Source organism: Orbicella franksi, chromosome 1, assembly GCF_964199315.1.
Source record: "Orbicella franksi chromosome 1, jaOrbFran1.1, whole genome shotgun sequence".
Taxonomy (NCBI): Eukaryota; Metazoa; Cnidaria; class Anthozoa; order Scleractinia; family Merulinidae; genus Orbicella; species Orbicella franksi.
Genome location: NC_138145.1, coordinates 24,510,614 through 24,534,939, shown reverse-complemented (window position 1 = coordinate 24,534,939; position 24,326 = coordinate 24,510,614). Strand labels below are relative to the sequence as shown.

Below are 24,326 nucleotides of genomic sequence, written 5' to 3'. Positions count from 1 at the left end.
GTTTTTTGAGTTCAACGTGCGTTTACGTTATTAAAATCCATGACCAAACGCGAGATTAACATGTCAGAACCCTTGACTTGGCGTTGTTATTGTGTGAAGTCCATGAAAACAGCTGTTTCGAGAAAGACTGTCCTTCAAGAGCGTTAAAGCGTAGGCGACAATACCGAAAGGTATTATAGGGATTGTTAGTTCAATTTTGCTTGATTGAAGTTGACGGTGTTTGATGACGAACTCGAAGGAAGGAGAAACCAAAAATCTAAGTATTCAGGACTTTTCTTCTATTCTTCTGAAACACCTTGAGCCTCGATCAGGCAGCGATAAACTGCCGCTACCCATAACACCTATCAGCATTCTCACGCACGCGTTTATACTTCTGTAACCCGTCTCGAAACAGCTGTATGAAACTGATTGACTTTTGCAGGCGAATCATTGCCAATAGAACTGTGACGGTATCTTCACTCACAGGTATTATTGATATTGAAAATTAAGAGAATAGGTGCTGTACCTGTTTGCTCAAGGGTGCTCTTCTTCAAATGACAATAAAAAAGTAGTTTGGTATACCCTCACGTAGCATGGTTTTGGTCTTACAAGAGCCCTTTATTACTTAGTTGCTCCCGAAATGAAATCCTGTAGAGTCTGTAAGATTACACAACAATCCATTACAGGTTTTGAGTGGTGTGACCCGATGGATTGTTTTCGTGAATTATCTCACTCGCTCAGATCCACGATAAATTGACGACAGAGAAGTTGTTTGCCCGTAAGTAACTCAAGAAACCTTTTCTAAAGAATTTCACTTACTGCCTCCATTAAAGTACCATGAAATGCTTGTGCCTCTGATTGCAAGATTGTTTCACTGAATTTTTTTCTGTAATTATGTTACTCACCGACTCAGCTCTAAGATTATTTCGTTGATGAAAGAATGTTTCCCTGTCTTTAGAGTACAACAATGCTCCTCTTTGCTCTTCCTACAATGCAGGAATTGTTCTGCAGCTTTTTTCTTAGTTTGGAGAATTCGATTACTTGTACTGTAGCTGCCGCGATATAAGCATGGAAGACCCGAGCTTACTAAGCATTTTAAAATTGTTTAACAGAATACTTCTTTTTATACTACTTTCTTTCAAGTGTCATAACATGACATATGAATCGTTCTATCATCTATTAAACTCGTGTTTTCCGGCACGCATTTGTGTAAAATATCTCAAGAAATAAATTGTATATTGAAACCTCAAATGAGCGGTGCAAGTGAAATACCTAGTCAAAGGTTTAGCAACTTGGGATATGGGAACAAAAGCCGGGAAAACTCTGTAGATTTTGGATTGTTTCAGCCCATGACCCCAGCGATACCAGATTAGATGCTCTCCAGCCACCAACTGTGCTGAGACCGAAGTCGCTAGGAACAGGTCAATAGCGAGGATGTGATAATGTATATTTGAATTGCCAGTTGATGTGATGATGTATTTAAGAAATTTAAAAAAATTCCTGTTTCTATCGGGTTAGAGAAACACTTGTGAAAGTTTTGGGGAACTCGAAAAACTTGTGGAAAAACTCCCCTGCAGCTTGCGCTGAATGTGTTCCCCCAGTATATCTCGTTCTGCCAAAGCTCCACTCGTAATTCGATAGAAACACGAAGAAAGTGTTTCCTATTTGTTTTAGAAAATATCGCGACTAAAAGAAAGGAAAATCACTCGTTTATTTATCAAAATGTAAATTCTCTTTGTTTTCAATACATCAATAGCTCGTGTTGGTTTTGTGTTTTTGTCGAGTTCTAGAAGTGTGGCTTCTAGCGGGTGCTTTCGTAACGGGAATTTTCAAAATAGTTGTTTTTTTTTTCAAACTTTACCCAGATCTTCGGTTTGCTTGACTTGTTGCGAAGCAACTTACATCTGCAGGGTTATAATCGTCTGATATGGGGATTTTCTGTTGGGGAATGTTATTTTTAAAAGATAATTCGATGCAGGTTGAGGCCATAACGCTGTGTCTGGACCTCACGCTTGGTAAATAACCATATGTCATTGACTTGGCGTCATTAAATAAATAAATAAAAAAAAAACACTTGTTCCAATGGAAAACAAAGTACTCTTATTTCAAAATTTCATGTTTTGAACGATAGAATAAAACAATGAAATGTTAGGACTAATTTAACAAGGAGTGCAAAATTGAACCCAGGACATAATCAAGATGAAAAAGGAACGCGAAAATATCTAATTTTGGCAAGGCATTCAGTAGAAATTTGGGCGAGGACGTTTCGTTTCCGTAAAAGGAATTACTCCTTATAAAAAACGGCTTGTATTGTTATAACACTGGTCAACATCAAAACGCAATGCGTAAGGCTTAATTTTCCATAAACACTGTATTAGCTTGTATAGCAGCTAGCCTCTCACCATCTATGAGAACTTTGGCATTTTATATTTGGTATTGTAGTAACATGCCTATGCTATCCGCTCACCACCGAACATCGAATAATTACAGTTTGGCCACCAAAAAAAAAAATAAGTGTTAGATAATATCGACCATTCCTACTTTGTGACATATATTTTACGTTTTAAAAGGCACAGATGGTACGGCTAATAAAGAAATTAAGCATGAATGACACACAGCGGGCTGTCCAATAAACCGGAGAGGGAAGCAATTTAATATTAATGATATACGTAATCGGAATTGGTTGATTGAACCCTTAACCCTTTGAATTTTTGAGACCAAGAAAGAACATACCACCTTAAGCCGACAAAGGAAAAACGTACTACCGCTACGTTAATTGGAACAATTCATCGTTATGTTAGCGTTCCACAGCAGCATGGAAAATCCTAAATCTCTACCTTAAGAATGTTGATTTTAATATGTCTAACTGAAAACGTACATCGAACGAACTCCGTGATCAGCAGGGCGCGAAATCGCTATTTAACCCGTTATCTTCGCACACTCTTCAAAGTTTAAAGTAAGTCTTTGTACAGAAGCAAACTTCCTCTCTATGAACTTCAAGAAAGTTGAACTTCAGACGTCACTTATAAAGAAAGTTGTGTGTTTGAAAGCGAGCGATTTTCCCCTTACTACATTTATCTGTTCAGAAATCAAATAAATTTAGCGGGTAATGAATTGTAATTGACTCGTGAAAAAAGTCTATGGATTGAACAGAATATTGTAATTGCCTAATCTCTATTCCTTGTGTTACTTAAAATAACACCGCTCGTATTTCCCCCAACTTTAATATCGGTCCTCAAGTAAATCGACTTTTGTTTACTCAGAAAAGAACACTAGAACAGAAAGAGAACAAAAAATGACCTACGAAATAGTCTTCGCTAGAACCAAATGTTCTTCACTGCGACACAGTTAATCTTTCTTTAGCCTTGCCTATTCTTGAATCTAATATTGCTTTTTCTTCTTGTCTTTGGATGCGGAAACCTAGGTCAAATTTCACACTGGCATTATTTGTTTGTGATCAAGCTTTCTCCATGATGCCTGAGTCAAGCAACTCCACAAGGAACTAACTAGACGCTACTAGCCTTTATTAAGGACTTCTACACTGAACTTAACTTGGGTTTTTTTTTGTATTTGAGTCTAATCATGTTCACTAGGTCCCTTTCGAGTTGATTTTTGTGCTTTGCTGTAGTAGCCGCCAGCACACATTCTAAAGAGAATTAAAGTAGCTAGCACCTTTACCTTGTTCTTTTGCTAGGCCAATCCCACCACTTCCAAAACATTTGTCCAGTTTAATCCCGATGGCCTTGTCTCCGCAGCCCTTACGACAGTTCATATGAAGTATGTCATTCTCGAAACTACGCCAAATATAATATAATGGATAACATTTCTTGTTAATTATCGACTGATGTCATCACCACTGCCAAGATGTTGGCAAAAGTCTTGGATTACGTTGCCTCGCCACTCGGCTCCAAGTGCACTTTAGAACATTTTACAGGTTCTTATTCAATTACAAGATCACGCGATAGATAAAATAGCAGAAACTTGACTTTCTCTAGCTTTGTCTTGTTTTGTTAGGGTCGCACTCCCGGCAGCGGCCCAGTCTAGTAGCGAGCCACAGAAAAGTTTTTCAATCAACGTGAATTTGTCCATTTCGGTCTCTGCTGACATAATGATCGGCCGCCTCGCCTTCATTGTATTTTTCTTCGGAACTCCACTAAAGTCGAATCCTGTTTGCTTAGGTATGGTGAACTATGTTATTTAGTCAGCATAATGTTACGCGGTTAAATGGCCGCTCACCTTTACGGTGCTTTGTAATTGGGACAAAATGGTGCTCCCTCTTAAACTGCGGAGTCAAGAATGTTTAAATAGTTTTTGTCGAGTTTAGTGCGTTGTTGGAATTGCACCGACTGTGTGGGTAATATATATTTTTGGGGAAAAGACAAGGTCACGGCAGGGAAATCTGCCCGCCATATGAGACAAGAAGCATGCACTCTTGTCTTTCTCAATAAGAACAATTTTAAGCTGTAAATATGTAATATAACTTGAGACTTCATTACAGTGTAATTTCAATTTTGTCTAAGAAACGTCAGATTTTTAGGTTTTTTAACTGATTGATACATCCAATAGTCATCATTTGAAAAACTATTCAGAGAAGACGGATTAACTGAAAGAGAATAACGCATTTAATACAATAGACTTGAAGTGTTCACACCTTATTATGAGCTTAGTATGAGCTCTACTGTATTTGGATGAGAATACTTTACTAGGTTTTGATGAAAACCTTATTTTACCTTCTCGCTGTTCTTACAGTCGAATGAAATGTTTGTTCTTCCAAAATTACCTCACGTACTCTTTGTTCTTTTGTTTTCCTTCCTACCGTGATAATCCTTAAATAAACTCATTAACACTTGAAATTACTTCAGCTCAGGAAAAACAACAGGATGCCAAAGTGAGACTCGTCCATCGACTCATGATGAACTACCAAGAGGAAAAGCAAATTCTGCCGGCACCAAACGGCTCTAAGCCAGTCATCGTTACCTTTGACATGGCGTTCAGTCAACTCGTTGATTTGGTAAGTAACTGATCTATCTCGCATGTTCGAACCACTTCCTTTTGCGGTCTCCTACCACACTGTTCTATTACTAGCTGCATGGCGGAAATAATTAATCGTATTTTGTTATTTTTGTCTCGATGATTTGTTTTTCTCTGCGATAATATACCGTGCTCAATGTTTTCAGTGGAGGTGTGACACACTTGGTAATAATCACTTGTAGCCGAAGCAGTCTCTCTTCTGATAGATTCGTTTTGGAGGCTGCCTTCGTTTTCGTGTTTAAAAATTTTGTTCCGCAAAAATTCCGTTCTAAGGATTCAGCAAGGCCAGGAAATTCCTGTCTGATTCACTTTGTGAACAATTGATGGATGCCGCCTCCTCTTCAGCTGTCGATCTTTTAATTGGGTTGCTGTGAAAACCTACCGATAATACGTTTTTCGTACACAAAGTATATGGCAGAAACTGTTGTTTTCCTTTGGATACTATAAATGTAGAGGAGGACGAGATTTTGCAGTGTCCAATATACTCGATTATCGTCTAAAGATAAATGCAACTAATACACATTTCAAATGCATTACGTTACAATGAAATAAAATAGGATGAACTTGAATGTTCCCCTAATTATGAAAAACAAAAAAGCATTGGATTAGATAAATAGGATGAAAGGCGAACCGCAGTGACGCAGTTAATAATGGCCACAGCGATGGGTCAATTTGAAATAAACTGATGGTGGCCAAAAGCGCTGATCTTTATAAAGAAGTATTAAGAGGGTGTCCATAACGCTGGTTTCGATTGCTGTGGCTTAATGCTTTCGTCATTGCGGTATTTTGTACTCTTAAAAGATTTCATGATACGCTCACTTCAAAGGGGTTGTTTAACCTCCCGCAAATTTATCCGGTTACTCTTATCCCAGGGCAGCTAAATCCTGTTTTTATCGTGACATGAAGCGGCAGAGTTGTGTGGTGTTTACTTTCATCCCTCTGAAAGGCATTTCTGAGAAGTTCATGTCGACGTCCTTCGTAGCAGGCATTTCCTTTCCCCTCCCCTCCCCTACTTTGTGAAAGACAACGGAGCTGTCTATCTCATCAGTTTTCGCTCCTAGCTGTCAGGAGTTTTAATGTAAACAAAAACAAGCACAAACAAGCCTCGGTAATACAAAGTATTTTGCTTAATTTCGTCTCGTCTAAAAAGAACAAAAAAGGGAACTATTAAGAGTCTTGTTTAAGAAAGCTGACTAATATGCCGTTTAGTCTATTCGAATGCCCATAAGAAAATTTCCTTTCCGTGCCCAAACCAAACTAAAATTAGAAAAGTCCACCTCAAATGCTTTTCTGCTCTAGGAGACATGCTTAAATGGCATCTCAATGGTTTGAAATTCCTGCCCTAAGCTCCACCTGCTGTGAAACAAATGATCAGTTGCAAGGGGAAAGAGAGTCCTCAAATCAGTGTTCTGCGAAAATGCGAAACAGTTGTTCTGATATCAGGTTGATCTGATTTAAAGAATCGGGAAAGAAGAAAGCGATTTAGTAATGCGTTTTTCGAGATAAACGTTTTGACGGTTTAGTTCTGGTTGTCCATTGTTATCTTGGGTTTTGATCGCTGGTCTTAAATTATAAATGCATGTCTTTTACGTGATTACAGTCAAAGACCAAGATACGCCCGACTTTGACTCTTTCGTTGTTCAACTTATGACTGATTTTTTGCATGATTTTTTATTGTTATCTTAAAATGCTTGTTCCAGTAAATTACACGTTGTAAGTAATAAGTGCTTTTCTAACTGGTGAAAGGGGCGCGACCCTATTGAATTCAAATCGCTGTACTTCCATTTGTTAAACCTTGTTCGGCCAAGATCGTACCACAATCGTTTACATGTTTTGAATAGTGCGAAATGATGGCTGATTGCTTTTGTAAAATTACGCACTGGAAAACAAATCCAAAATTAAATTAAGACAGCAAGATTCTGCATATCCTATTTTCAAAGCATTTTCCGCTAAAAAAAAAATTGCACAACATCCTTTAAACACGATTTGCCAAGATTTGTATAAATAAACATTTTTAAATATTTACTGTAAGATTTAAGATTTGTTGATGACAGTAGTTCTTTGGCAACAAAGTACCTCAACTGAGAGGGATTTACCTAAAGTATTTCCAGTCTACAAGAGCGTACCTCCTGGGTCTATTACTGCTTAATGGAATTTTCCCAAAGAGGTGTCTATGTTCTTGTGTAAGGTCACATGCTTTTCATTAGACCGAAATTGATGCTGAATCAACCAACCGGCTCTTTATTCTGCTAGAGTAGCCCTTAGATGTTGTCCGAACTAAAGGTGCACACCTAACTGTTTGAAACATACGACGCAATATTTCGTCGCAAATGTTCTGCCAGGAATGTCGCATATATATCCCATGAATATATCACGTGGGATAGATGCTTTATATGGATTTCACATGTCATCAGCAAGACAAGCAGTCTAACCTAATGTTTGAAGCGTTTACTTAAGTTTTTAACACGACCTTTACCTGAATATACGTGTCAGTAGCGTGTTTTGCCTTTGGAACTAATACAATTTAAATGCACGATGGCTTGAACTAATGTGCTTGTTAATAAATTGCCACTCAATATATTTTCCTTGACCATTAAAATGCACACGTTTTAGTTATGACTTGAAAGCTGATGATACCAATGGCAAATTAAGCTTTGCCTTCCGTTTCCTTTCTGAACAAAAGAGAGACACCAACATGGTGGAGACTTTGCGATTACCAAGAATTTTTTATACATTGAAGCAAATATTATCTTCCCAATACTTTTGATTGAACGAGAGAGCTCAGTAAATTGTGGGCAATTCAGTGATATATTGTTACCTACTCTGTATTGCTTGTTGGTTTTTCGTGGTTGTGTAAGTGAAAGCGACTCTTCGCACGCGGTGTGAGGGCCAGATGAGAAGGTGATGATCGTGCGAGGTCATTCTAATCGTGTCACTGCTTTTTGGCCCTGCGTTGCTGTAGAGTTCAGCAATCCGTTTCAAGTCATGACAACACCCTTGAGTTCTCATCAGGTTCGATTTTCAATGCTTACATGTTAGTTTGTATAACATCGAGAAGTAAGTGGAAACTAGAGTATCTCAACAAACTGTCAATTAACGTTTCTAGCTTTTCGCTACATTTTCCATATAAGTCTTATAAACCAACAGTGAAGCATTTCATCATTTCAAAGTCATAACACAGCAATACATAAGAAGTTATATATTCAAATACTCACTGTTTATGGTGAATGTTTGTCAGTGTTCTCAGCTGTCACCGTAGATGGGCTAACAAGGACCTGCACTCAAACCATACATGTCATTTACTAGAAGTCTGTTGTCTTAACTGCATCTCGAACAAAACAAGCTTAGTTGAGGTGATGCAAATATTATTTCTTTCTCTGTTTTGACTAGGTTTATCTTACACTGCTTACAGCCGTTAGAATGATTAAATTTTATCTATTAACAACATCAGAATGAATATGTAAAATTCTGTAGATCACAATAATAATTCGAAAGTTAAAAGTTAATTTGTCGTTATAATAATCAGTCCGTTGAGGAGGAAAAATGTTGCAGGTGCAGAGCTTCTGTGTATTAAAATTGTGTGTTTTTGTTTTACAGATTAATGCAAATCAACAATGAGTCCATTGATTAAACGAGTAAATAAAAAAAGAGGACAAGGGCAAATTAGCTGGTTATCTGTTTTCAATTACACCAGTGAACTATATTTACAGAAAGTTCTTTTTTTAGTGTTAAGCAGAGAACATTAAAGGGTGAAACAATTCACTTTAATTGCGATATTGCGTGCTCTGCTCGTTAACATTTCCTGATGTACAATGTTCAAATTCTCGCGTTTAGAATACTTCCAATGCTCAGAATGCCCAGAGAGAAATGAGACAAAACTGCAAGTATTTTAAATTCCTCAAACGCTCCATTGAGAAAATGCTTCAATGGCCGAACAAAGCCTATTGCAATCAAGACCATTCTGTTTTCATCCTGTATCTTGCTCTCAGCTCTCCGTATTATAAGTTTAGAAAGAAATTAATCTTGTCCTATAATAAATAAGTGAAAACAAAACGCACCTACCTTCACTTCCAGGTCTTCCAGGCCGCTGAAGTGAACATCTGCGAGTGTAAGAACGTGGTATTCAGTGGGAATAAAATGTCGTCCTCTGAAAACAAGATTCGTGTATTTTGCTGTTATCCATGTGCGATTCGTGACCATGACGAGCTCGCCTGGCGAACTCGAGTTTCCGGTGCTATTTATCAAAGTCCCAGACAACTCAGTGTGTATATAAACAAGTATAAGTAGTTAAGCAGTTTAGTAAACAATCCATTTTGCTGGGTGGTGGAGTATCAAAAATGTGTTCATCAGAGCTTATCTCAAAGGAAAGGAATGAATGACATAATAAACCGCCAGCAATTAAACTATTAGGTATGTCTTTCATATGGTAAATCGAAAGTCCTAAGTCATTGTAAATGAATTTTTCATTATGTGTTAGATAGCGTCAGCTGTGTGATTTAGTTTGAACTGACGAATAAGGAGTTTTTAGTGAATTACGTAATAGAAACTGAACATATTGAGAATCGCTTGCAGTGCCGTCAGACGAATTGCTTTTCCATTTAGATTTATCACCAAAAAGCAGACGGGTCAGTGTACTTTGCGGTGGTTTATGTTATTTTAATCTCCTTGAGGGATGCTTACTCGGAAAACCACGAAAACAACAACAAACAAACCAAAACCTAATCTCTTTAAGCTCAAACACAACGTCAGTTGGACTTGTCAGCACGATCACATTACTTGCTGTTTATATCTCGAGCAAGATCAAAGTAAGACAACTGGAGTACTTTTTTCCTACACTTTGGAAAAAAGACCATTTAGGTGCTTCTTGTCCTAGTGGGCGGACTGGTTGGTCATCTCCATGATTCGAGGTCATGATCTGAGAGAGATTCACGGTCTGGTTCGGCGCATGCGATCAAAGCATTAAAGGTTGTGCATATGTTTAGTTCTTGACCCTGGTTTGAGTGGAGCTAGAGAATATCTTGGAAAATAAACAGAGCATGTCGAACTGTGCGGACGCCAAATAATTGCTTGAGGTTTGCAGGGTCAGTGGTTTCAGCCGGTCGGATGTTTAAACCTGTACCGACCTGTTCGCGCCAATGAAGCAGATCTGGGATGGTAATCTAGGGGCACACGTTTCACCAAAGCGGGGTCCTACATTCTAGGAGGGTATTGGTGTGTGTTCCCCTTTAAAATGATGAAATATCTGGTTCTCGAAGTCGTACTTTCAGGGCTTAAAACAAGCAGCTCTCAAATTTTGCTAGCTGAGGGCAAGACTTAGTTTACCTTTTTTAAAATTTAGTCGGCAGCCGGACAAATTGTCTGGGCGCTTGACCATCAGGAAAGTTTAAATGAAAGTGAGTTACCTACCCGGTAGGAAAATCTTCCTGTGTCAGACGACCGGACGGCACTTTTTTCAAGCTGTGACTTTTCAGTCATATCTTGAGAACTCGAAAAACGACTTTGAAAACCTTTGTAATAATGAAGAATGAACAAGGACTAAAATCTGTTCCATTTCCGATTTGATCACTAGTACTGGTACTGTACTCGGTAATCTCGAGTTCAGCTTCTCGGTCACGTTTGTAAATAGCCAACTGGTGTGCCTCCTGCCAGTTGGGATTTCAACCATGTTATGATCATTTACATTATTGTTTCATCGTTTGTTTCCTTTTGCTCTGAAAATCCCCACATACATTATGCTAGAACATTTGAACAGTCACCCTCAAACAAGAGCATTATGCCTAAAATTATGCTTGAGAAGTAGCATAATGCTCGACTGATCTTGGTTATATTTGACGTCCTTTTCCATCGCTGCAGACAAAACATACCCCCATAAGTAAAAACACAAGATTTTATTGCATCAATTACAACTTTACAAGCAATAAACAACAAATATTGCTCAAAAGCACCCAAAATGTCTTATTTCGACGGAACTCTCCATCGTTAGTATACTCTAGCTCTGATTAGTTCGCTAGTGGGCACAGAATTCTGCAATGTAAATCTATCTCTTACTAAATTGGAGCATCAATGGGCGCTCAACGTGGTCAAGTATAGGATTGAAGATCCCGCTGCAAATGACCAAATGTCTTGGTCAAAATAGGAGGACTCTCTCAGATAAGTCCGACGAAGGCTGCATCTGTAGAACAAGCCAACTTAGCCGCTGTAAACCAAAACGGGAGATCAGCTTCATTTGCCTTCCACCATCCAAAGGGGTCAACGTCATCGACTATACCATCTGCCCTCGCAATGTATCTGGGAAGCTCGTTCTTCAGGTTTTCTAAATATCAGGGTGGCGTCATTTACATGTAGGAAAACTTAAAATCCTTACTAAAATCCTTAAAATCCTTACTAAAAGTACTTGAAAGTGAAAATTTCTCATTACAGTTATGGAAATATCTTTTTTAATTATTATTATTATTAGTGGTATTATTATTATTATTCACTTCATGTGAAAAATGAAAAATGTCCATTATGCCAGCATTATGCTCGATGCTCCGAATATAGCATTATGCCCAAAATTATGCCCGCATAACCCTACCCATTAGGGGAGTAGTCAATTAAGACATCATTTTCCTACTGATATTAATTTCTTCCCATCGGTGACGTAAGCTCAAGGCCTTATACTTCCCACGGGGCAATGAGGACAGATGAAGACGTAAGCTTGATGTCCTATGCTACAACCAAAACATTTATTGTGCACCGACATTTTCACTACGAGTTAATTTGCAAGACTACGACTGACAAAACAAATAACGAAAGCGATCGAAATCGTCCTTTTCGCTAAGAATTTTTTGTCGTAAAGCTGATCTGTATTAAAGTAATGATATCGACTTTTCGCAAGACTGAGAAAAATAAATCTTTCTTTCTTGATTCTAATCGTGATTTGTCTTTCTGTGTCGTTTTGGCTAATAACGGTTTCAACAGGTTTTCTTTATCTCTTACAGGATAGCAAAGACCAGATCATGACGAGCAACATTTGGGTCAGACAGGTATTGTTTCTATAAAGTTTGTTTAACTACTGCTATCTTTTCTAATTGATATGTACCGTAAAAGTTCTAGTAAGGCCACAACCCTCTCTCTTTTAAATACCCCTGTTAAAGAAGCCAACTCTTGAACCCACCTCATCTTAAGCTTCAGTTTTTATTTTAATACTCCTTTCTCCCATTTGATTGCCCAATTTGTTTTATGTCATTCATTTAGTTTTGGACGAACTACAGACTTGCCTGGGATCCAGCTGAGTTTGGTGGAATCGAAATCATCAACATCAGTCCAAAGATTGTTTGGAAGCCTGATATTCTTCTTTACAACAAGTAAGATACACAACTCATGTACCTGTATTGTCGTCCATCTGTGGTCTGTGTAACACTATCTTTCAAACTATCACTTAAAACAGTTACTGTCCCAAATTTCGTTGTCAGTTAGGTTCGACAATTTGGTGTTTAATCAACAGAGCATCCCTCTGTGCATCATTTTTCATATTCTCTTTCACCTTTGTTCCTGTCAACCTATAACATTACAAAGGAGAAGTAAGACGATGATCGCACAGGAGGAAAATCCTGAACCCTGAAGTTCAGAGCAGATCATATTTTACTGCAACGTACTGATCATCGTCTTATCAGGGTCGATCGGGACCACTCAATCATTTATCCGCCTCACTGAAGAATCTTGACCTTCACTCCAGTCTACAATTTGTCCGTTAGGCAGTCGGTCAATCAATCAGTCTGTTGGTAAGCTACTTGGCTTGATAAGTCAGTTGACCAGTCTAAGCTAATCCATCAGTTAGTCGATCAACCAATCAGTCCTTCTGTCTGACTGTCTGTCTGTCAGTCAGTTACTTGGTCAATCCGTCCGTCAGTCAGTCAGTCAGTCAGTCAGTCAGTCAGTCAGTCTGTCTGTCTGTCTGTCTGTCTGTGTCTGTCTGTTAGTCAGTCCGAATTTCAGACCCAGACAAAAGCAGTCTCCAACCAAGTGATGCAGTGCCTACTCTGTTAACCGAATCATTCTCAACATCTCAATCAATTATCTGTCTAGTCGTCTGTGTGCTTCAGTAGTTAGTCCATTAGCCGGTTGGTCGAATAGTCGTCACTTGGTCAGGTAGTCAGTCAATCGATCAGTCAGTCCACGTTAGTCTGTCAGTCATTCGATCGATCAGTTCATTCGTTCATGCGTTCGTCCGTCAGCCAGCCTGGCCTGCGAGACAGTCAGTCAGGCAGTCAATCACCTAATCTGTCTGTCTTGCTGGCTATCTTTACATCTGTCTCTCTGTCTGTCAGTGAGACTCATACAGTCAAAACATTCACTCACCCAGTCACTTCGTCGTTCGTGTTATACGATAGCCTGTAAAGTAGGCATTTGTGTCTCGTGAACTCTTTCTGAAGCTTTCTCGTGTTCTTTCAGTATAAACGGCGTCGGAGGTGAGATGTACAACTTCGACACCAAAGTAATCTTGCATCACGATGGTCGAAACGAATGGTTTGCGCCGACGGAAATAAAATCCATTTGCAAGATTGACATAACGTTCTTTCCGTTTGACGAGCAAACATGCTTACTCACGTTCGGTTCATGGACCTACAACGGTCAGTACTTGGATCTGGCTCTTAAGAGCAATACCGCTGACTTAAAAAAGTACACCCGAAATGGTCAGTGGACATTGGTTTCCGTCAACGCCACAAAAAACGTCGTTAAATACAGCTGTTGCAAATATCCTTATGTCGACATAACTTTTAGCGTTCACATTCGACGACGGCCGTTGTTTTACGTTCAGAATTTGATTCTACCATGTATTTTGCTGGCTACTTTGACAGTGTTCTCTTTCTCGTTGCCTCCTGGTTCTGGAGAAAGAATCGCTCTTGTGATCACTCTCTTGCTTGGCCTTACTGTCTACATGCTGATCTTCACGGAAAACATTCCTCAAACATCAGAAGTTGTGCCACTGATCAGCAAGTTTTTCATCGTAATCCTGTTTGAGGTTGCCTTCTGTTTGATGGGAACGTCGATTACCCTAAGGCTTTACCACTACAGTGAACCTGATAGAAAGATTACGCCATGGGTGAAAGTGCTCATATTTGGTTGCTTGGCGAAGCTTTTGAGAATGAAGATGAAGTCGTATTCAGCTGAGCCGCGAGACAACGGCAGCATGTCGAGATCAAAGTCTAAGATGAGGAGCGAGTTTTTTCATCGGCTTCTAGGGTGTAGAGAAGGTGGTACCAAATCCCTGAATGACACTAGAATGCAGGTAACGCAAATCTGTGCAGAGGACTCTCTCTGTCTAGAGGAACACCTGGACGAAATGACGGACAAAATCGGCGATATTCATGGCCGTATGGTGACCGACAAAAACAACGACGTGGGAAACAAAGAGAAGTGGCATTTTGCCGCGTCCGTGATTGACAGGCTTTTCTTCTACCTTTCTGGCCTGGCTATTTGTCTATCTGTGATCATTTTCTATCTGATGATTCCACGCTACGAAGGGGGGAAAGAATTTCAAGACTTTGAACAATGACCGATTAGACACAGAACTCTGAGAGACATCTTCAATGGAACATTGGCTTGTTAGTGGGAGAAACGTTAGTTTCTAAATTGTGTTACGTTAAACACTTAGTTGACTTTCATGCGGAAGCTGATGTTTCGAGAGCTAGCCAGTCAGCGGGCTCGTCCCTGGAAAAGTGAATAGGAGGCTCACTTCCCATATCTCTTGCCTGCTGAGTGGTGAGCCTGCCTGGATCTTATTCTCGAGTTAACCTTTCTTTCACGAACATGAAGTAAGGAGCTACACTGACGGAGGAAAGACGGTAACGAGAGACACGAACATGTAAATCAGTGGAACGCGCGGCTTTCGTAGAGGACTAAGGCGCCGATTTGAAAGTTAAGTCTATTTTTCGAAGGTTTGCGTCTTTTAGTGTTGACTTTACTTTAACAGTTCACTTGACGCTCAGTGATGATCAGGAGAACGACTACAAACAACGAAGGTGCTAACGCTCGAAGTATCAGCTTTCCAAATTCGCCATGGCAGTAAATTTACGTTTTCTTCTTCAAACTGATTATTACATGAGTATGGCTTGTGACATCCTTTGCGGCTGGATTATGCAGTTTATGTCAAAATAGATTAAGGCAAGCGGGTGTCACTGGTAGATGTTTTGAATTCGCGGTTTCCTTGTTAACGTTTGAGCAACATAAATATTTATGAACTTCAGGAGTTGTTGAGCATCTGTTCCAAGAGTGAGTAGATTATTCTTTGAAGTGAAGGCGTTCTAAGCAACTGGCAATTATTTTGATTAAGGCTCTCCATAATCCTTCTCCGACTAGTTTGAATACATGTAATTCTCTTTAAGTCTACATCTAGTGTTCACTCACATAATCTAAGAAATTCGAAATGCAACTTCTTCGTTCCTAGACCGATTACTGAAGCAGGCAAACGAAGTTTTCAATATCGCGCTTCTGTTCTCTCAGTTTGCCTTTGAGCGCTAAGATACAACCAACTCTTAGCTCTCTTAAATCATTTATATAATCGAGATTAAATTTACTAGTAACGATACTAATTAGTAATAAAGGATAGTTTTTTCAATAGCTTTTAAAACAATTCTGTACAGATAGATAATTTAATTAGTTTAGTAAACACGGCTCGATGGAAGAGCATGTTAATATGCTCTCTCCACGCTAAAACGTTCATAAACGCTGATACGCTATGAGAAAACTCCACAACCGTCATTCGTGCATGTGACGTGATGTCAGCGTTCCCGAAAGCCTCCTTTTTTTGCTGTCCTCATTGATAATGTAGGACTGACTCCGTGTTCAGATGTCTCCACTCTGGACACCGATGAGTAGTTTCTATCGTATCAGAGTCGACGGTGGGTGAAATGCATCCAAAAGCATGCGTTTTCAAAAGAAAAGGCATTAGTACTTGTGGACATGGCCTTCAAGTGTATAATGTCTTTTTTTACCCTGCAGTGAGCCCTTTGTATTAATTGGTTACATGGTGCAGAAACCGCCACGCTGGATGGTAAGAGAATGAGACAGTCTTCAAAACAAAGCTTCGAATTCAACCATTCGAGCTTGAGTTTTAAGTTAGATCTCCCATTGCGTAGCTCACCTTGCAGACAAGTATCCCTGGCAGATCTCGAGAGTTGAGGAAGCTCATTACCAGAGAAAAATAGTCTTGATTTGTTTGTTATATAAACCATTATCTTTCATATTTTCACTTGCATAAACCAATTCTGTCCGCCATGAAACAGCGCAATCTGCTTGAGTGCTCGGCTAACTTACGACTACCAGATCATAAAGGAGTTCTATTAGGAAAAATTTTCTCGTTTGATGTCAGATCTAACATACTCAACGTTTGCATGTTTGAACGCATTGATGATATTCAATGAGAATTGGAGAAAACACTCGTCCAACTCGTCTTCTGGTACTCTAGCGCTCAAGTCTTCACTAAATCAGGGTCCCTTTGACTACTGGGCGCTAGCAAACTAATCATGCAATGACGATTTCAAATTCTTACAGAGATTACAATAACAAGGTACGGGGCTCTCTCTTGTATTTTGTAATTCGCTTCAATGGTCGGCTTTCTGTAGGATAGCTTTTGCCGGAAAGACGCCGACTGGGTGACTTTGTTTAGACAGACATCTTTAGTTCTGGAACGCGTGTCTTGCCCTTGGACGGACTGGCCTTAACTCGATTCACCTGGTGTCGCTTTGTATCTAATTAACACGAGCATACAGCGTAAACGTTCGTAAACAAGTCTTTCGTGACTTTATCCTTGTAAACGTGAGGCAATTATGATAATTTTGTCTATTTTTCGTGCAGTTCTCGACTGAAATATTCTGCATAAACAGCTGGTAGCTTTCAATCCTTTTTGTTAGTGATATGAAGAGAGAGATTGCCCTAGCCTCTTTATACTGTATTATACTTTGTAATACAGCTGTTCTAGAGTCAGTGAACATGTTACTCCAGTCTTGGAGAATGAAATCAGGGTGTTTGGGGCCTGAGGAAGACGTGATATGCTACAATAACCGGTCAACTTACTGCCTCTTATTAGTAGGTCGGCAAGATGTTTTTCTGATTTTTTGCTCTTTATTCTCTCTGATCCGGCGCGAACTCAAGCTTTCGTGATAACTACATGATTCAAGTCGTATTAAAAGAGGAGGTCAAGTTGACTTTCTATTTGCCAACGCCTAATGTATACATGTTCCCAATTATATGCGTCCATACTGTTGAAATGTAGAAAGTGACAAAAAACATTGGCGATCGTAACACTGAATTGGCGAATTCAAAACATGTAACAAGGGCAACTTATGAAAAAGAACTTTACTCCAGAAAATGTTTGCATGTCTTGTGCCTCATTGTACCAAAAGCGTAAAGTTGTATGGAAGCGCTGTCAATTATTCCATTATTTTTAAGTGGTTCAGCAATCTAGAGTATGTTTTGTTTATTGAATTCTGAGTCCCACTTAAATAATACAATCAGTCTTGTTTTTGATTACAATTGTTGATCTCACGAATGAATGGGATGGATAGACTAGCGTACTTTTATAAAGTAACAATGATTTCACTTCTTGTTGTTCGCGATGGACAAAGCGCACTTTTCATAAGAAACTCCACATCGCTTCAGGTCGCTTTTCAGATTATAAGAAAATCCACAAGTAAGCACATTGTGCATTTATCTGTGCATAATGGTATGAGACACGGGTTACCTCGCTGCTTCTATTGTTATAATAGCTGACTACACAAAACAAGTAAGGAACAAGGTCAAGGTAATTGACGTACATTCGGTGCTTTTTAACACGGTAATTGTTTTGAATGGAAAAAATGTTTCCTAGTGCTGTTAATAACTGGTGCTTATTTACTCCTATGAGAAAACAAGAGTTCGTTTTTTTCCGAGATTTAGAGCAGGCGAAAGTTATTACTGTGTGAAAGTGGAAAATCAGATAATGTTATGCATTGTTATAGGCCACCCAATACAAAAGACAACTTTCAACTCGATTAAAGCATTCATTCATAAGGTTTTCAACGCCAAGAGCTAAAATCTTTTTTGTTAAGAGCTTAAATTCAAGGCCAACATAATTTAGTAGCTATAGGATTGATTTTCGTTTTTGTCACTTTCTTTTCGCCACAGTAAACGTAAAATAAAATCGTAAAATCACTTTCACTGCACTTCATCTATTATGCTGCATTTTGCTGGAGACTATTTCAAATATGCTCGATGTAAAGTCAGTCAAGCAAGCCCAGTCACCTTGACCGAGAAAACTGAAATCCGCGGTGACAAACAACTCTAAGTGTTTGTTACTTACTCATGCGTGAAATAGATTTTACACGTTTTTTAAATGTTAATATAGTCTTGAATTCCAACCTGAAGGCGTCCGGATTTCGCTAACATGATCCATGAGAATGGTTTTTTCGATTATAAATTCAACTTTTCAAGGAAGAAAATAAAAATTGACAAATTACGTCCAAAATTAATTAACTGACAAATGGTCCATGATACATGTTCTGAGAACAACAGCTCGTCAGTGTAACAAGTTGCTCCTGTCTTGGAGATTGAAATTAGGAAGATTAGGGTGTTTGGGGCTTAAAGAACGAAGACAAAGAACATGATGTAGTGTAATAACTAGGCAATTTACTGCCTTCTATTAGTTTTTGTGCCGTAACTGTACGATTCAAGTCGTATTAAAGGAAGGAGTCAGAATGACTTTCTATTTGCCAACGCCCTAATGCATACATGTCCCCAATTATATGCGTCCATAATGTTGAAATGTTGAAAGGGACGAGAATATATTTGACGATCAAAACAATCGGCGAATTCAACACGTGTAAAGCAGAGCTCCTAAACAAAAAAGTGCTAAAAGACTTAAAACCGTTTGGAAGCGCTGTTAATTATTCCACTCTTTCCAAGTGGTTTAGCAATCTAGAGTATGTAGTGTTTATTGAATTGTGAGTCCCACTTAAATAATACAATCAATATTGTGTTGTTTTTGATGACATTTGTTGATCACAAATGAATGGGATGGATACAGTCCGCTATGGAGGAGCATACTTTTCTAAAGTAACAATGATTCAACTGACTTCGTTTTGTTCGCGATGGACAAAGCGTACTTTCCGTAAGAAGCTCCACATCGCTTCAGGTCGCTTTTCAGATTATAAGAAAATACATTAAGTAAGCGCACTGTGCATTTAGTTATCTGCACACAATCGAATGAGACAGGGTGTACCTCGCTGCTTCTATTGTTATAATAATACAATGTTACAATAGCTGACTACCAATAACAAGTTAATAACAAGGTCAAGGAATATCGATCGTATAATCGGTGCTTTTTAACTCGGTAATTATTTTGCATTAGTTCGAAAAATAACTGGTGCTTATTTACTCCTATGAGAGTGAGAGTTAACAAAAATATAACAATATATAATAAAATATAACAAAAAAACTTCTAGCCCGATTAAAGCGTTCTTCCTAAGGTTTTTAAGGTCAAGAGAAAATCTTGTTTGTTAAGAACTTAAATTCAAGGTCAACACAACGTAATCTAGTTGCTAAGACCTATCGCTTTTCCTGATTATTGATTTTCGTTTTTGTCACTTTCTTCTCGCCGCAGCCAACGTTTGTATTTTTCTTTGTAATAGATGCCTTTTCTTTGTATCGAAACTGAAGAAAAACAATTTCACTGCTCTTCATCTATTACGCCACATTTTGCTGGAGAGTTCGAACCTCTGTAGACTATTTCAAGTATGCTCGATGTAAAGTCAGTGAAGCAAGCCCAGTCACCTTGACCGAGACAACTGAAATCGGTGACAAACAACTCCAAGTGTTTGTGACGTGCTTACGCGTGAATGACACACCTCCTATGGAGGTCCAAATTTTTTATAATACAACACTGTCGCGTTTTCGTGATCTTTTCCATTGTACTTCGACGCCTTGTTTCCTTTGAACCAGAAAAACTGTGAGAAAATTAACAATATCACCAACTACAGATACTACCTATCCAGTGTAAAATAGATTTTACACGTCTCACAGATGTTGATTTTGTCTTGGATCCTAGCCCGAAGCGCTGTCATAGATCGCCATCAAGACTGATCCATAAGATTGGTTGTACCTATTATGAATACAAGGAAGAAAAATAAACATGTTTGGCTATACTCTATAGATTTAAGTTTCCTAAGTTTAAATAGAAAGCTCCAGTGACTATAAACCACGGCAAATGCAGTTTGAAATGTCATTCAACTATAGTCACCTTGACCCACAGTTACATGGCTTGGAGAATGTGATAATGCAAAATTATATATTTTTTTTACTAAAAACCACCGTGGCGAAATATATTATTATGTAAATAACAGTGATAATAAAATAGTATACGCCTCAGTCCTGACTCTTTCTCGCATTTTTGACTAGTAGAAAAAACCTTGGTAACTGACACTATTTTACAGTATAGATGGTTTATTTGAGCAGTGCTTCTGAATCGTAGAGCTGAGCAATGAAGCGTGAGACATAACATTGCTAGGTCCCCCTTTTCAGCGAAGACGAGCGCAAGCACTGAAAGGTTTTGGACGTAAAGTGAGTCCAAAATGACTTTCCAAATCAACGCTACCTCCAGTGGCGCTGGAAAACTCAAAGTGCTGCAATAAACAAGCTAGCAGCAAAAAGATCTCTGCTTTAGCCAACGTGCCTCCAAGACAGCGACGACTTCCAATCGAAAAAGGCAGCTGGAACTTGGTCTTCTTTTGGCAGAGCTCTCCGTCCTCATTCAGGAATCTGTAAGGATTAAACACGTGTGGGTTCTCAAACACGCGAGGGTCATGATTCACTGCCCACAGATTGACAATGACTAGTGTGGCCTTTGGGATCGTGTACCCACATAGTTTTGTTTCCTCTGAGGTTTGATGAGGCAAAGCAAGTGGTACCAAGGAAGTAATGCGAAGAACCTCCAACACTGTAGCTTGTAGAAGAGGCATCTTTGGCTTATCTTGGATGGTAGGAAGGCGGAGCCGCCCAACAGCGCTATCCAACTCTCGATGCAGGCTTTGCTGAATCTTCGGGCTGTTTACGATGTAAGCCATGGCCCAGTTTAGGGCATTGGAAACCGTCTCCAGGCCAGCGCCAAACACGTCAGTTGATATCATTTTGACAATTTCCTCGTCGCCATTGTCGACTGGTTTGCCTTTTGGTGATGAATAGGAAAGATCGCTTGGTTCTTCCACCTCTAAATTCATGTTTACGTCCTCGTTAGGTTTCCTCTTTGCCTTTTCTTCCCAGAGCTTCGTGACGCAAAATGCAATACAAGAGTCATTCGCAGCTTTCTGTTTACGGGAAGTGTACACCTTGTCCACGAAATCAATCAGCACTTCCACTGAGTGTTCCACTGTAGCAATCTGCTTCCGAACAAAGGGTTTAACCCAAGGAAGAAAATCCACTAGACCGCTAGCAGCACTGCTTTCGGTAAATTCGTCAGAGTCGACTACAAGTTTTTGCAGCTCCTTCGAGAGCTGCTGATTACGAGGCCCCTCTCCGAAAGTGAAGTTAAAGATAATTTTTATAACAGCTAACTTAAGGTGAATGGACGGCTTGAAGGTTTGCGCTTCTTTGTTGACCAGGTCTGCTTTGAAATCCAGAAATGCATCGTGAACGATTTTGTTGAAATGTCCCATGTTGTTGAGCACAACTTGGTGAATTGCTTTTAAGGCGCACCTCTTCTTGAGAACATGAGCGGGGCAGTATTCTCCGAAGACAATGCTGAATTTCCGAACTTCTCGTATTGCAGACGCGGACATCGGTGGTCGATCGGAGAATTGTCGAGAGTTTTGTAACAGGGCTTGTCTAACCACCTCTCCGCTGTTTAAAACAACTGCTTCCCGTGAACCAAGCCTCACGGAAAACATATCTCCGTAGACCTTGCCAAGCTCGGTTAATGCAATGTGTGGCGTAGAACCAAGCTGAGGTAGATTTCCAAGAATAGGAAGGCCCCACGGCCCTGGTGGATAATTCAGTTTTCCTTCCCTTCCGTAAATAAGAAAACAAAAAAAAGTAAAGGAAAGTACCGGGAGTACCAGAAGCAGGATATCGGCTGTCGAATCTATCGGCAACATATTCTTGTTGGTTTTGCGACAGGGATGCGCCCCAATGCCAAGTTTACGCGACGCACGGATGCGAACGGGAATGTGTGCGTGTTGTATCAGCGGATAGTACTGTTATCGCTATTGAAACTAATCAAGTGTGAGACACAAACAATGGAAAAAAGCGGCTCTTTCTCTCATTGCCAAGGTCAGACTATTTGTTCCAATTGCAAAAGTGATCAATGCGGCATGCTTGAATACGGAACACTGAAAGAATTAACTAACAATGGCTTGTTCTTCTAGCTTAATCCACCGTACATTCTGACCTAGGAACTCTCATTATTTCAACTGTGATTTCTGTGATTTATAAACACTTCTTAACTGATTTTTCCAATAGAAGTAAATGCATTGTCAAGGACACACATTGAAAGAATAAAGAATGGTACCTTGGATGGTTGATGAGAACAGTAAAGATAAGTGAAATTTTAAGCTTGCGAGTGAGAGAGGGCCGGGGGGGGGGGGTACTCTCTTATATGGCCATATAGGTATGTACGGCCCCAAAGGGTAGGGTTTTTCGATTCAGCCATTTTGGTTATAAATAGGGTATGGTTTTAGCACTCTAGTCTTGAATTGGGTGTGTTTCTTAGAAGAAGCTACTTTTTCAGCATTATCAATAAGACCGTCAACAAAACCCCTTCATAACTTATGTACAGGGCAACTGTGCCAGCCGCAACGGTCTTAAATAGGGTAGCAAAAATCGCAGATTTTGGACATAAATAGGGTAAGGGTGTGGGGAAGCAGACCGCGCTTCCCACCCAACTTTTCTGGGAGTACCCGCTCCAGCCAACCCCCCAACCCCCCCCCCCCCCCTCAAGAAAGAGGTAACTCCCGCGGTCTAAGATAATTCAATAGTAAAAGATTCATTTCCTGTTATTGACAATCCACATGACCTTGCTTCCGTTCACTTCTGGGCCCCTGGGACAAGGTTCCATGGACCACGCGGCCAGCAATTAGCCTGAATAGGTCACGTTTCATTGGCGATGTCTACCCGAAAATACGTTTTAGCCATTGGCAATAGGAAGTGAGTTTGCCTTAAATTGGACACACAGTAATCTATGAATTTTTCCCACTGACTCTATTTATTCTTGTTACCTGTTAGCGTGGCAGTGAATTAGCCTTTCTACCGACCACAGGGACAGGACTAACGAATAGCTAATTAAAGGTTCTTCTTCCTATTCTGGATCTTCAGAAGTAGAGTAGTTCTCTCAATAAATCAATTTAAAATGCAAGGCTAGCACTACAGAAATAGACAAGGGCAGATTTATTCATTGCCTCTGTTAAAGGTCCCGTAATACGGGCAACATTTTTCTAAAACTTGTCTCGCAACATTGTTGCATTGCAAGTTGAAACACATTGTTGCGCGTATTACCACGTTTGTGACCAACTTGTCTCGCAGCAAAATACAGTGTTGCAAGTTGAGGCAACATGTTGCGCAAAGTAGACTCGAGTTCTACTTTCTGCAACAAATTTTATTTTTGCTGCTCGTATTACCCCTGAAGCTACAACTTGTATCGCAACAAATTTGAATTCAACGCTTGTGATTGGTTGTCGTGAATCGCGGCAACGCGGCAAATAAAAAAAAAAAACATGGCGGACGGTGAAGACGAGCCTGAATTCGAAGTAGACCAGTTACTCTCGGAAAGTCATAAATTTGCCCTGTACAAAGACCGCGAGGGCTATCATAGTCTTTGGTACACCTCGTTTGTCCCTTCAAAACAAGTGGAAAAAAGCAGGCAAAAGGCATTGAAGAACTGTCGCAAAAATACAACTTTTCGCTTAGCTACCTGAAACGACACTGAACTTCATACTGAGAGAACTTCACTGGCACGGAAAATTAAGAAGAAAATAACGGCCAGAAGTGGAAGTGGAACTTCGTCGAAATGCTAAATTATATTAAAGAAGGCGCCATCTTTATTTACACACGATTAACTAATTATACCGGTAGAATTCCGCAGACTTGCAACCGGACCTTAAATGGCTAAAATTACTGATATCTACTTTCGTCTTTCAAATGTAAATTAGTGAGTAAGTAAGTAAGTATGTAAGTAAGTAAGATCCTTTATTTAAACACGATGAGATTAAAAGCATTACATGCTTGAGGGGTCGTGTGTAACTAATTAATACTTAATTAACCCACAAGTTAAAGTGGATGAAATATGCATAATCAAACTTGAAAGTAAAATA

General features: G+C 39.5%; 3 protein-coding genes across 3 annotated transcripts in view; 1 reads left to right on the top strand and 2 right to left on the bottom strand.

Annotated features, from left to right (window-relative positions):
* Positions 1–3,725, bottom strand: part of LOC145497997 (neuronal acetylcholine receptor subunit alpha-10-like) — a 29,363-nt gene extending 25,638 nt beyond the window's left edge. Inside the window, exon 1 of the mRNA XM_081477903.1 lies at positions 3,658–3,725. The gene's annotated coding sequence lies outside the window, so the exon portion shown is untranslated. The remainder of the gene's footprint in view (positions 1–3,657) is intronic.
* Positions 3,726–3,853: 128 nt separating this feature from the next.
* Positions 3,854–14,878, top strand: LOC145498045 (neuronal acetylcholine receptor subunit alpha-3-like). The gene is made up of 5 exons (XM_081477926.1): positions 3,854–4,157; positions 4,842–4,990; positions 11,991–12,035; positions 12,247–12,356; positions 13,444–14,878. The coding sequence occupies exons 1-5, from the start codon at positions 4,088–4,090 to the stop codon at positions 14,546–14,548; spliced, it is 1,479 nt and encodes a 492-aa protein (XP_081334052.1). The 5' UTR covers positions 3,854–4,087; the 3' UTR covers positions 14,549–14,878.
* Positions 14,879–18,965: 4,087 nt separating this feature from the next.
* Positions 18,966–22,410, bottom strand: LOC145483852 (cytochrome P450 1A2-like). The gene has a single exon (XM_081462409.1). The coding sequence runs from the start codon at positions 22,113–22,115 to the stop codon at positions 20,544–20,546; it is 1,572 nt and encodes a 523-aa protein (XP_081318535.1). The 5' UTR covers positions 22,116–22,410; the 3' UTR covers positions 18,966–20,543.
* Between the last annotated feature and the right edge of the window lie 1,916 nt (positions 22,411–24,326).

Bases quoted from the DNA above. Each gene is read 5' to 3' on its own strand.
- LOC145498045 (XM_081477926.1), top strand. From the start codon at position 4,088: ATGATCGGCCGCCTCGCCTTCATTGTATTTTTCTTCGGAACTCCACTA. The intron at 4,158-4,841 runs GTATGGTGAACT...AAATTACTTCAG, and splicing joins GTCGAATCCTGTTTGCTTAG to CTCAGGAAAAACAACAGGAT. The intron at 12,036-12,246 runs GTATTGTTTCTA...TCATTCATTTAG, and splicing joins GCAACATTTGGGTCAGACAG to TTTTGGACGAACTACAGACT.
- LOC145483852 (XM_081462409.1), bottom strand. From the start codon at position 22,115: ATGTTGCCGATAGATTCGACAGCCGATATCCTGCTTCTGGTACTCCCG.